At 37.0% G+C, this 13,943-nt stretch overlaps 1 protein-coding gene and 2 long non-coding RNA genes across 3 annotated transcripts; 2 read left to right on the plus strand and 1 right to left on the minus strand.

Annotated features, from left to right (window-relative positions):
- The first annotated feature begins 6,336 nt into the window (after window positions 1-6,336).
- On the plus strand, window positions 6,337-7,722 carry LOC131299638 (uncharacterized). The gene is made up of 2 exons (XM_058325223.1): window positions 6,337-7,272; window positions 7,354-7,722. Exons 1-2 carry the CDS (start codon window positions 6,337-6,339, stop codon window positions 7,720-7,722), a joined length of 1,305 nt encoding a protein of 434 aa, XP_058181206.1.
- Window positions 7,723-7,914: 192 nt separating this feature from the next.
- LOC131301289 (uncharacterized) lies at window positions 7,915-8,934 on the plus strand. Its single transcript, XR_009191237.1, has 3 exons — window positions 7,915-8,065; window positions 8,136-8,522; window positions 8,622-8,934. It is a non-coding gene; the product is annotated as an uncharacterized LOC131301289 (long non-coding RNA).
- Window positions 8,935-11,880: 2,946 nt separating this feature from the next.
- LOC131301288 (uncharacterized) lies at window positions 11,881-13,686 on the minus strand. The gene is made up of 3 exons (XR_009191236.1): window positions 13,512-13,686; window positions 12,420-12,495; window positions 11,881-12,115 (listed from the first exon to the last, which is right to left on the minus strand). It is a non-coding gene; the product is annotated as an uncharacterized LOC131301288 (long non-coding RNA).
- Window positions 13,687-13,943: the final 257 nt, after the last annotated feature.

The following is a 13,943-nucleotide window of genomic DNA, read 5'->3' on the forward strand; positions in this document are numbered from 1 at the left end:
GTGGTAAGTTGGTAACCAAAAGCAACGAAAAAGGTCTGAATCTTGCCGGTTCAATACTTGTTTGCTGACGTGGCACTATTTTATTGGTTTGGTGGAAGAAAATTGAATTCTACACTCTCAAATCTTTTTTGAATCTCACATCAGCCGAATTATATCTTCTCAGTCTTCTTCAAAGTCATCTCAGCAGCCATGGAGTTAATTACTCCCTCCGTCCCATAATATTTGTCCGGTCCGTAAAATAAAAACGTAAAAATAATACAATTTTTGTAATAAAAATTAAAATTTTTTTTAACAATTTACTAGATATCGATGAGTTCTTTTAATTTATGAAAAAAAATTGAATTTTTTCTTGAGAGAAATGCATTATTTTTGAGTCTCCATTTTGCGGACCAGACAAACAATTTGAGAATGAGGGAGTAGCTTTGAGCATGACTTGTGAACAGTGTGGTTAAGCTTGGCCTGTAAATTGGAGGCTCTTGTATTTGTATCTCAGTGTGAGAGATCTTTGAGAGGCTAGCAATGTAGAGATTATAGAGAGAGGGTAGTGAGTTGAGAGAACTCCTTTGTAAACCTTGTCGATCTCCGTATCAAAATATTGCTCCAGATATTCCTTCGTGGATGTACCCGATTTTGATAAACCACGTAAAACACTGTGTTTTTGTGTATTTGATTTTGATCCTTGGAGCCCAAAACATAGTCGTGCGAAATCAGTGACGAACCCACTTGGCGAGGGGAAGGGAACCCTGTTGTCGTCGGGGAAAGGAGGTATGTGATTTGGAGTTGGAAACGACAGTAAACGGAGGAACATTGGGACGTCAAGCTAGATTAATTCAACTAGACGACGCCGTTTGTTTGATTTTGGTGGTTCATGCGATGTGGCTCATTTCCAGTCACACAGGATCGGTGGTTCATTATGCAGTGGTGGTGGAACCATCTGGTTTATATCTCATCTTCGATGATTGTATGTTGGTGCTACTTTACCCCAGACATTCCTTTTTCCTTTTTCTTTTGTGTTTTGGCCCATGAACTATGACTGCAATGGAACAATTACCCTCCACCCCATATCCCCTTCATTGTGCTCTCACGCTGACACACACATGCTATTCCCCACTCAAAAAGCAAAAGCAATTGATCATACATAAAAGGATACTGATTTTGGCGCTCTACTTTTAACGTGAAATTATTAGTAACTTTATGTACAAAGTGGAGCGCCTACGTACAAAAATTGAACATGAAAATCAATTTCCTACATAAAACTTTGTTGTTGATTGAGGTCAACCAATTCTCAAACAATTAAACGATGTGACGTTTCGTTTCTACTTACCGTCTGCACCTCTTATTTCCTGATATAATTTTAATGATCCGAATCGTTCAATATGTTTAAAACGTGATTTTAAAGGTACCCTTGTAGAAATTAGCTCAAAAAGATATCGAAAAGGGCTTGATCCGTGTAGTTTTTCATAAAACAGTTTTTGTCGGCATTTACGAAAAACTGTTCCGATTAAGCCTTTTCCGGTCTTTTTTTGCCGATTTCTCGCAGAGACTTTTAAAATTACATTTTAAACATATTGAACGATTCATATCATCAAAATTTGATCGAAAAATGAGAGGTGTGGATTGTAAAGGGTGTGAACTTGAACTGATGTGTATATATATGGCCCTTCTAATAAGGGTGACCGTATTCTTCTAAAATGCGGATCTCATGAGTTTGACATTATTTTCGATTAAATTTTGATGATTCGAACCGTTCAATGTGTTTAAAACGTGATTTTAAGAATACACGCAAGAAATCGACAAAAAATATGAACGAGAAGGACTTGATTCAAATAATTTTTCATAAAAATGCATATAATCATCGAAATTTGATTGAAAAAATGGAGGTCTACATTTTATTAAGTTAAGGTCGCCTTATTAGAAGGGGACTGTATGTATGTGTGTGTATATATATATATACACACACACAAAACTTCCTATAAGAACTACCTTAACTTGCTAAAATGCGGACATCCCCTTTCCTGATCAAGTTTTGATGTGATATATATATATATACACACACACACACACACAGAGTAAGCTTCTAATGTGGACCTCTGCATCCAAGCAAAAGCGAACCACCCCATTTCTCCCCTTTTCCGATTGAATTTTGATGATCCGAGCCGTTCAATGTGTTCAGAAAGTGATTTTAAGGGTAGCAACGAGAAATCGGCAAAAAAAATGACCGGGAAGGGCTTGATTTGAGCAATTTTTATTTGAACTGTTCAATAAAAAATAAAAAAAACTGCTCGGATGAAGCCCTTCCCGGTTGTTTTTGTTTTTGCTGATTTCTCGCGGGTACCCTTAAAATCACGTTCTGAACACATTGAGCGGCTCGGATCATCAAAATTCAATCGAAAAATGGGAGGTCTGCACTTTGCTTGGATGCGAAAGTCCGCATTAGAAGCTTATACATATACATACATATATATATAGAGTCCCCTTCTCCTAAGGACCACCTTAACTTAATAAAATAAGGACCTCCCTTTCCCGATAGAATTTCGATGATCCAAGCTGCTCAATGTGTTCAGAACGTGATTTTAAGGGTACCACAAGAAATCAACAAAAAAAAATGACCGGAAAGGCTTCATCCGAGCAGTTTTTGTTTATATTTTATCAAATGGTTCAAATAAAAACTGCTCGGATGAAGCCCTTCTCGATCATTTTTTTTGCTAATTCCTCGCGGGTAATCTTAAAATCACGTTCTGAACACATTGAGCGGCACAGATCATTGAAATTCGAACGAAAAATGGGAGAAATGGAAAGGTCCTTATTTTAGTTAAAATAAGGACCTCCTCATTTGAAAATGACTGTATATATATAGAGAGAAATTTTTAAGTGAGGGATCCCTCATTTTGTTAAAATGAGGGACTTTTATTTTCCGATCAAAATTTGAAAATCCGAACTGTTCAATGTGTGCAGAACGTAATTTTAAGGGGCCCCACAAGAAATCAGCAAAAAAAATGATCGGGAAGGGTGTCATCCGAGCAGTTTTTTTTGAACCGTTCAATGAAAACTGCTCGGATGAAGCCCTTCCCGGTCATTTTTTTTGCTGATTTCTCGCGAGGACCCTTAAAATCACGTTCTGATCACTTTGAGCGGCTCGGATCATCGAAATTCAATTGGGAAGGGGAGTCCCTCATTTTATTAAAATGAGGGATCCCTCACCGGAACCTGATCCCTACTTAGCTTAAGTGCGAACTTCATATTTTTTGATCAAATTTGATGATCCGAACCGTTGAATGTGTTTAGAACGTAATTTTAAGGGTTTCCGCGAGAAATCAACTAAAAATGTGACTGAAAAGTGTTTGATCCAAACAGTTTGTTCATAAAGTCCGCATATAACTATTTTATAAAATACTGTTTGGATTAAACACTTCCCATCATATTTTTAGCTGATTTTTAGCGGGAATCCGTAAAATCACGTTTTGAACAAATTGAAAGAGTTCGGATCATCGAAATTTGATCGGAAAATGTGAAGTTCGCACTTTAGCTAAGTAGAGGATCCCTTATAAGAATGAGACTGATATATATTTGGATTGTCAATTAGACAAATGATGCATCACATGTCTCGTATGTCGTGTGTTTTTAAAACGGCAAATGTAACTTCTAGATGAAAAATTACTTGTGAAGCATTTTACAACGAAAATGTCCTTAATTAGTTGATTTCAATGTCAATTATGTAATCTGCTTGCTGTGACTCGGCGGCTTTTTTCTTTCACAATAAGACCTAGATGATTATCCCTACCCTGGATAGTTGGCTTGATGAACCCAGCATCAATCAACTCCGTAAGCTACTTTCTCAACTCTTATAGCTCCGGAATGGTCATCCTGTAGGGAGCACGCGCAGGTGGTTTGGCAACCGGCACTAGAAAAATCGCATGGTCCACGCCACCCTACCTCTTGTGTTTCAAAATAGGAATGATGTTTAAAAAAGAAATTCTTCGATCGAAGAGTCCCTTTTGGTCTTGTAGACCCATTTGCATTCAACTGCCTTCCGATCCTTTGGCAACTCAACAAGGTCCCAAGCATGCGAAGAAAGTGATAAAAGCCCCAAAAAAGGGAGTTGGGTAAAGCAAACTCCCTCCTTGGACGAGCACGGGGCTTAGTCAAGTATTCGTGCAATTTTCCTGTTTTCATGTTATTGCTCTTGGTACCCATGACAATACGTATAAATGAGCCCAAAAAATGTGACACACATGTTTAATTTGGAAACATGTGTTGGCCTATTTACCCAAAAAGAAAAAAAAACGTGTTGGCCAACTATCCAGTATTATTCCGATTCACTCCGGTCTAGTTTGGGACAATTGCATGTTGACCCCATGTTGGAATCGTTTATTTTGTAGAGCTCGTCGAGCAATTTATCTGTGTTAAAAAAAAATCAGTTTTATCAAACATCGATAAGTGCGTTACCAAAACAGATTTGTACAAGAAAAAAATACTGGATGAGAGCTCGGTCCCAACTAAGCCCTACCACTCAGGAGAGACTTGATGGAAGATTTGTGTAATGCTAGCACTACTGTAATGTATTTCATTATACTTTTTCAATGTAATGCAAGAGGTGTCAGGACAGATTGCGCTCACCTAGCTCAAACTAATTTTTGCATCTCCAATGTGCAACCATTTTATATGCTTGGTGAGGTGTGAGATGACCCAAGAATTGCTATTGGGAGAATTGATATGAAGTCGTAAACATTAAGTTTAAAAAGTATATTCCACAAGGAATTGCGCATTTTCTAAATGGGTTTAATAGAACTCCTGAAACAATGGACGGAACTAGTAGTAAATGTATGGGGGCCGGGCATCCCCGTGGTTCAAACTTTTCATAATTATATTTTTTTCCTAATATCAAAACTATTCATGGTGGCCTCCCACCGAATATGGTCTAGAAAAGGCATTTTCGGCTATAATATTGTCAAAATCACAACAAAATGGAGGATGAGTTTTGTAGGCATGTAAAATTTTCAGTCAATCGCAAGTTACCACGTGTTGTGGGACCTAATAAATAGGGCACACTAAAAAGTCAATCAAATGTTAGCCAAGTGTCTTAAGGTAAAGAGTTAAAATGATGCGAATGGGCCAATCAAATGGTGTCACGTTTCGAAGTGATGCAGTTATTTTTTTATTAAGTCCGGCCAATCAAATTAAGCCACTTGGTAAAATAATAATTGTATTTCTCTTTATATAATTGTCTTTCTTAAAATAAAACAAAGATGGATAATTATCAAGTTATAATCATTTCTTTTACATTACATAAAGACATCATCAGAGAGATAAATATGAAGGAACACTACAACAAAAATGGTCTATCGTGACGAAATCCAAAATTCGTCGCGAAATGGTACCTTTTGGCGAGGAAATAGTATTTCGGCACCCAAATGGACTTATTTGGCGAGGAAATGAGATTTTGTCTAAAAAATGTACAATTTGGCGAGGAAATCCAAAATTTGTGGCCAAACGGTACCATTTTGCGATGAAATCCAAAATTCATCGCTAAATGGTACTCCCTCCGTCCAGATCAGTGTTGTCGAAATCGTACGATACTCGATACGTATTGTACGAAACGTATCGTATTGCATGGAAAACTACATGTATCTTTCAACGTCTCGTAAATGTACATAAATCGTAAGCTACGAGTGGAGTACCGTACAATACGACGCATATCGGGATACGTATGTAAATCGTACGATATTTAACCCAATTTTAAACTTACCTTTTTATACCCAATTAAAGCTTTTAATAGAGACCAAACCCATTTATCCTCTAAGAAAAGCCCTAGTCTCTGCAGCGACCAAACTCCTCTCTGCGACGGTGACCAAACTCTGACGAAATCGATGGCAAAACTCCGACAAAACTCCGACTACTACTCTCCGGAGTCTCCCCTCTCCTCCGATCTTGCCGTCGACTTAGAGGTATGGTTCTCGACTTCTCGTCATCTGGTTATGTGTTGGTCCTATTAGAGACTTAGGAGTCTCTTTTGACATCTCTCTCTCTCTCTCCAAATGCCAAACTAAAAGCAGAACCCATTCTTTTACAGTTTTACTAATTTCAATTTGTCCTCTTCCCACTGAATGTTCACATCCATGAACCCACAACATATATTAATACAACTACACCTACCCTTCACATTTTTTAAAGCCATTGGGACCGCTACTCCATTAAAATAAATAAAGCATGTCCCTTTCTCATTCCACTAAGAGACAACAAAATAGAGCACTGTATTTTATTATCCCAATATCCCATAACTTTCTTTTACAATTTTAAATATTTTTTACGCAATCTTTTATAGTGTTTTGTAGTGTTATGGCTCCACCAAAAAAGAAAAATAAGAGGGATGTGGTAGATCCCACATGGAACCACTGTGTACGTGCTACTGAGCTAACAGATCCTAAGGCTGTTGATAACACTAGACTAAAACTAGTGTGCAATTATTGTGGTAAGACATTGTCTGGTGGTGTGAGTAGAATGAAGCACCACTTAGCTCGTATCCATCATAATGCAAAACCTTGTGAAAAAGTTCTAGAAGATGTTACAAATATGTTTCTAAAAATATTGAAAGAGTTGAAACAAAGAAATTGCATTGAGCAAGGTGATGTGGATGTGGATTGCTTTGATGAGGTGGAAAATGTGATATCTAAAAGAGGAAGTATGGATCAATATGTGAGCAAAACAAAGGCGAAACAAGTCACTTTGCCTTCTATGTTGAAGAATCAAACAAAACCATGTGTTGACATATGTAGAATGACATATGGAGAGGCTTTGCCCTTTAGCTTGGTTAAGAGTTCATGGTTTCACAACACCATACAATCAATCGGGAAATATGGCAAGGGCTTGAAACCTCCTTCATATCATGCAGTTAGAGTCACATTCTTGAAGAAAGAGGTTGATAATGTGCATTCAACCTTAGAGAAGTACAAAAGTGAGTGGAAGAAAGTAGGTTGTTCGTTGATGTCAGATGGATGGCAAGATGGGTGTGGATGTTCTATCACTAATTTTCTTGTTAATAGTCCAAAGGGGACTGTTTTCCTAAAATCATTGGATACCTCCTCAATTATCAAGAATGGTGTTGCTTTGTTTGAGTTACTTGATACTTTTGTTGAGGAAATTGGTGAAGAAAATGTAATACAAGTAGTCACCGATAGTGCATCCGCTTTTGTCCTTGCCGGTGAGTTGCTAAAGGACAAGAGGAAAAAACTTCTTTGGTCTCCATGTGCGGCTCATTGCATTGGTAGGATACTAGTGCATCATGACACAATAACCAAAGCAAAGACACTAACCGTTTATATCTACTGACATACTTGGGTGCTTAATCTGATGAAGAAGCATACAAAGAATCATAACTTAGCAAGGCCTGCCGTGACAAGGTTTGCCACCGCTTACCTCACTTTGAAAAGTATCTTGACTCAAAGAAATGGGCTTAGAGCCATGTTTACTTCTTCGGCTTGGTGTAAGAGTTCTTATGCCAAGACTCGTAATGGGTTAGATGTCCAACAAATAGTGTTGGATGCAAAGTTTTGGAATGCAATTAGGTATTGCTTGAAGGGTGTACTTCCTTTGGTTAAAGTCCTAAGACTAGTTGATGGTGATGCAAAGCCCGCCATGGGTTATATTTATGAAGCCATGGATAGGGCAAAGGAACAAATTGAGAAAAATTTCAACAAAGTGAAAAAAAGATATGCTGCGATTTGAAAGATTGTTGTTGAGCGTTGGACATTGCAACTTCATCGACCTCTTCATGTGGCGGCTTATTTTCTTAATCCTAGGTAACATTTAATTTGTCAATAATGAAATCATTTCATCTTGTGACTTTCTATCATGAATGTTAGTTTCAATGTTCATTTTAGGTTTCATTATGATGCTTCCTTTGAGACTGATGAGGAAGTGAGATTGGGATTGTACACGGTCATAGAAAGGATGTATCCAGGTATCCAAGCAAGATTAAAACTTTATGCCCAAATGGACAAATTTCATAATGTCGTTGGTATGTTTGGCATTGATATGGCCGTTATAACTAGAGAGAAGAAACAACCCGGTATTAACTCTCATCTTAACAATGTTTGTCAATGTTTCTTTCTTGCACTAATTTGGCTTTCTCTTTTTAGGACTATGGTGGGAGAGCTATGGAGGTATTTGCAAAGAACTCCAAGAGTTAGCCACAAGAGTTCTATCCCTCACATGTAGTGCTACCGGGTGTGAAAGAAATTGGAGTACCTTTCAACACATCCATTCAAACAAGAGGAACCGGTTAGAAGCATAAAGATTGAATGCATTAGTCTTTGTCAAGTACAATCTCACTTTGGAGTTTAGGCAAAAGAAATGCGAGGAGAATGGTGATGCTTATGATCCTATTTGTCTCTCCGATATGGAATTTGATGACAAATGGATTACTGAAAGAGAAGACCCATGCTTACCGCTAGACCCTTCATGGATGGATATGAATAAGTGCTTTGAAGTTAATAAGGGAGAAACTAGTAGAAAAGGACGTAGAGGTATATTTCGTGGGATGCAATCTTTATCTTCTTTCAAATAATTATATTTATGCACATGTAAATGCAATAGTTAATTGGTTATTGCTTCCACTTTTATAGGACCAAAAAACCTTCAAAATGACAGAAAAGGCTAAAGGAAGTTTGTTGGAGAAGAGAATGAGGTTGAAATTATTGATGATGATGTAGAGGAAGAAGTAGAGGAAGAAAAAGAAGAATATATTGATGATGATGGGGTGGTGCTGGGGGATGACCTTGAAGATGATGATGATCTTTACAACGTTGGCGTGAGAGAGGAATAGGAGATTTGAGCAAAAAGACAAACTTGATATGTTTGGTTTACTTATTACTTTTGACTTTTGAGCTTTTAAGTTAGCATATTAGTAGTAAATGGTTATAAACCATGCAATTAAGGTGGATAGAGGATGTAAGTCTCTAATACTTGATCTTTTGGTACACCTTACTCTTTTGGAACACTTTAGATGGCCTAAGATGTGTGACTTTGCATCCTAAATGCTTTTCTTTTTCATATGTCCTATCAATTTGTAGTTTATTGCAATGTATTTATGATTAATTAGTGTAAATTAACTTTTGTTACCGTATCTTACAATACTCAATACGTATCCCGATACGATACGAAAAATCATAAAACCGACACACAATACGTATCCCGATTTGAAAACCTTGGTTCGGATTTAATAGTCCTTTTGGGGAGTTTGTGTCATTTTTCAATTGATTATATCTAGTAATTTATAATGTTTTTATGTAATTTTGAAAACATTGTCTTATAGAACTAATTAAGATCTATCAAACAAGATCCATATTTGACATAAAATTTATTATCAATTTAAAGATATAACTCATGTTTTATTCAGTTAGAATTGAATAAGGGACTATTAAATCCGGATGGAGGGAGTACCATTTTGTGAGGAAATTCCTATTTCGTCGCTAAATATAAAAAATGGCGTCATTTGATGACGAATTTTGGATTCTTCGCCAAATTGATGACAAATTTTAAAATTTCCTCACCAATGGTACCTTCTAGCAATGAATTTCCCAGGTTTGAGTTTGGGTAACAACAAAGAGGAACAATTTTTTTCTAGTTTGGTCGTTTTTGGCGACGAAAAAAAATTCGTTTTCAAAAGGTACCCATTCGGCAAAACTACTTTAATTTGCTGACCAAAAAAATACGTCGCCAATTGGAGGCACCCCTTCCACGTGAAACATAAGACAACGAAATTTTTCATCACCAAAAATTTTAGCGACGAATAAAATTCGTCGTCTTTGACCGATTTTGTTGTAGTGTTAGTCTTGGTGTATGGGAGCCATTAATTGGGAGGGGACTTGAAGGCTTCCATAATTTCTAAAGAGTAAAAGTTAATGAGTTCGGCACTAATATCAGGAGGCACTTCGATATCAATAAAACTCTTATTGTTTTTGTCTTTCCAGATTTGCCACAAGGTGATGGAAAAGACAGTCTGCCAAAGAATATTAGAGTCATTTCCCACTAATCTAGTACTCTTTAGATTTAAGGATATCCAGTCCACATTAGACATGTTAGGCTATAACGCACCAACACCTATAGAGGTCGACGTATTGCAGTGTCGGACACGGGAACATGGCTAGAGACACAGTGGGGGTCAAAGTGTATTTTTTTAAAAATTGAGGGTCAAGCTGCAATTTTTTTTAAAATTTTGGGGCTAAACTATAATTTTTTTTAAAAATTCAGGGGTCAAACTTTAATTTTTTTATAAGATTGTATTGAACTTATGGATGTCTTGTTTTGTTTGAATGGTATTAGAACTATGGATTTTTCATTTTGTCCACATTTTTCCATTTAAACTTGGAGAAAAAATTGAAAATAAATATACACATAGCGTGTGCCGTGTCCATGTCCCATTTTTTTAGAATTTCCGTGTCGGTGTCCACGTTCGTGTCTGTGTCCGTGCATCATAGATGTCAGGTCCAACTAATCCGAGTATCCAATCGCCTTTGTGATCACGAAAAGTTCCTCCAAACCCTCATAACCCATTTGCTTCGTACCAGCAACCATCAGAATTCAGTTTAATGTTACCTGCCAAAGGGAGCACTGAACAAGTAACTTTGATCACATGGGCGATTGGATACTCGGATTCTATGGTAAGATTAGTTGCAACTCAAGCTCAGAAGTAGAACTAATTGGGAATTTATAAAAGATTGTCCATAATCCTAGGGAAAAATCTAGTCAACGTGCAAATCGAATCAGACTCCATAACAACAGTCAACTTAATCAATGAAGGGAAGCCGGAGAAACACCCCCAAAGTGTTATCACAAATGAAGCCCATTGTCTACTACAACGCACCAAAATAGCCCTAATCCACATCCATAGAGCTGCAAACCAATGTGCAGACCATTTAGCTCACATGGGTGCTAAACAAAATGATGAGCTTATCTTAGCGGTTGAAGTCCCTATATCTCCTTGGGAATTTGTGATTAGAAATAGCCTTAACATTAGGCAAGTGATAGAATAGGCTTTTTCCTTGTTGGATATGTATTTTACTTCCTGAACTTGCAGCTTTGATGTGGTTTCCTTCGAAGTTGATTGAATGAATTTTAGACTGACCAAAAAAAATAAATAGAGATCATAAAACAAATACTGAGAAAGAAAGGGGGTTTTTTTGGGAAAAAAAAATAGCTATAACTATATATGGTAAATAGTTTTCATTTAAGGAAAGGACGCCAACAAAATAGTTTTTAGTGGAGATCTTTTAACTTTTTGAATTGTTGAGCCATCAGGCCAAACATGTTTTCATAGGCAAAACTACCCTAGGGTTCTAGGGTACCCTACAAATGTAGGGAACCTACAACTCTAGGGTAGTTTTGTCTATGTTTGTAGAGTACCCTAGGGTAGGGTAGGATATTGATGCAGCGCAACCTCTTTTTATGAAACTATTTGCAAAAAGATATTATGAACTTGCTTATGTTAAAAATTCTCTCTTTAAAACACAAACACGAATAAGTATGAACTAGAGATACTCCCTTCTCAAACACACAATATGAGAAAACTCTCATGTTTTCATTAATCAAAAACAACCACCTTGCCCTAAGGCTTACAACAATTATTTATAATAGTAGCAACCCGAGAACTAAAAAGGAAACAAAATACTAAGAAGCAACCCTAATTATTGTAGAACAAAATAAAATAAAATAGGAAACTAAGTAAACTATAATTGAAAAACTAAATACTCTAGAACACTTATTTCTAAAATTGAAACTGTCACGCCCCGTTCCGGAATAGCACCTCATCGGCCTATCCCGATACGACACGCGACAACAGCCCAACAACAACCAGTTACTAGCAATTCCAAGAATAACTAAATATTGAAGTTTAAAAGCCACATTTTATTTACATCTCAAAAATGATTGTCATTTACAAACTACAGCGGAAGTCTGTCAAGAAATAAACATAACCAACTAATATCCAAAACTAAACTAAGCAAAAATCATCTACGGGCCAGGAGACAAGGACTCCCACAGGCCTCAACTACGCACTTCTCGAGCGAGTCACAAAATGCAAAACGCGACCTGTAGTGGACACCGACCTATACCTGCAAAACTGGAACCCAAAACGAGTTACAGGAGTGTAAATGAGACATGGATGCTGTTCAATATAGACAATAAATCCAAGTTCATCATTAATTAAGCATTAAGCAAATAATCGACACAAAGTCTTTAATCCGACACAAAGTCACTAGCTCGACACAAAGTCATAATTTTGGCATAAAGCCATTGAATCGACACAAAGTCAAAGGCACGACACAAAGTCCGGCCGTTGGCCGTTGTTGCCCACCGACACGAAGTCATAGTCCAAAATCACAAATTCAATCCAATTGAAGAACATCTATGAATCGAACACTCACCTCGGTCTCCAACAAAAAGAAAACCAACACTGTCACTCCCTACGTGGAGCTGCGGTACTCGTTGTCGCCTCCGAACCTAACAAATATTCCGCACATATGAGCTCAAAGTTCAATTCCAAAAACAAAGAAGTAAATTCATCAATTTGTACTTCAAAGCCAAAAATCTCACAAACACACACTTTCTAGCAGAACCATAAATCGAATTCTGACTATAACATTCTATTGGTTTAGGATTAGACTTCGAGACTATAACCATTAGAAAATATACTCTCAGAACATCAATCTCAATATAAAATTTGCCCAAATTGGACTCCGAATGACTAAGATATGCTCAATTGAAATTACACATCTAAAACAGAAACTACAGACCCGGCAGAACAGTCTGCGATCGAATGCTCATTAAAAATCACATACTCAATCTTTTCCAATAATTCCAACACCAAAACATCACCAATTGATCAATGTTTGAGACTCAACAGCATCCATAGTCAGTAAGCATATTCAACTATGACAAAATTGATGAAGAACACAGCTACAAAACCTGCCCAGAATTTCAGAATCACCAAACTATTAACTTCAGAACCAAAACTGCTTTTTCTCAGACCAAACTAAGGCACAATCTTTACAGATTCAGAAAGATATACAAGTCTAGTTTCGGAATCAAGAAACGGTGCGTAAAACCGATACCCGAGCAAGAAGTTATGCCCGTTTTTCCAACATGTGTCTGGGCTGTCAGCACAGACGCGAATCTGACTGCAGTCCGGTTCAAGATTTTTATCTTTTTCCAGGTTTCTCCGAAACTTCTGAAATTTTTACAGCATAAACTACACACAAAGACGCATCTACAGTAAAAATACCAGAAAATAACATGATCGGTATGTCAATGGTAAAAATTCGTCAAAAACAGGACAGACTCAACTCTGCTCAAAACACAGTTATGCATATTCATATGTTATACACGAATTTTTCTGAAAGTAAACCCAATTCCAACCTCAAAAACCCTCTCAAGGCTTCAATTCAGAGCTAGCAATATGCCAAGTATGAAATTGAACAATAAAATCATAGATTTAAGTATAGGAAAACATGAATTACCAAAGAAGGTCTTCAATTCAAGTTCTAATCCTTAATTCCCTCTTCCTTCCTTCTTCTCCTTCTTCTCCCTCCACCGTTGCTCTCTCTCTCTCTCTCTCTCTCTCTCTCTCTCTCTCTAACGTAAACCTCCTGATGGGTTTTCTTCTTCTTCTCTTTTTTTTTCCTTTCTTTGTTTTGAAGAAACCCACACACACTCAACACATCAGCACACACACACGGCACACATGCACAATTTTAAAAAAAATTGCACTTTAGCCCTTAAGTTATTAAATTTAGCATTTAAGCACCTCAAAGATAAAAGAATGTTACAGAAACTCCCTAACAAAACTACTAAAACCAAAATAGGAAAAACTAAATAATGCTATTTATTAAATTATTTTCAATTTACATTCTACATCATTCTCTTTGACTTGAAGAAACTCATCCTCGAGT

The sequence above is a fragment of the Rhododendron vialii genome, chromosome 9a (genome assembly GCF_030253575.1).
Source record: "Rhododendron vialii isolate Sample 1 chromosome 9a, ASM3025357v1".
Lineage (NCBI taxonomy): Eukaryota > Viridiplantae > Streptophyta > Magnoliopsida > Ericales > Ericaceae > Rhododendron > Rhododendron vialii.

What these genes read in the sequence shown, in the direction of transcription:
- LOC131299638 (XM_058325223.1), top strand. Translation starts at nt 6,337, where the DNA reads ATGGCTCCACCAAAAAAGAAAAATAAGAGGGATGTGGTAGATCCCACA. An exon ending in ATTGCATTGGTAGGATACTA is followed by an intron (nt 7,273 to 7,353) that starts GTGCATCATGAC and finishes AATCTGATGAAG; the next exon opens with AAGCATACAAAGAATCATAA.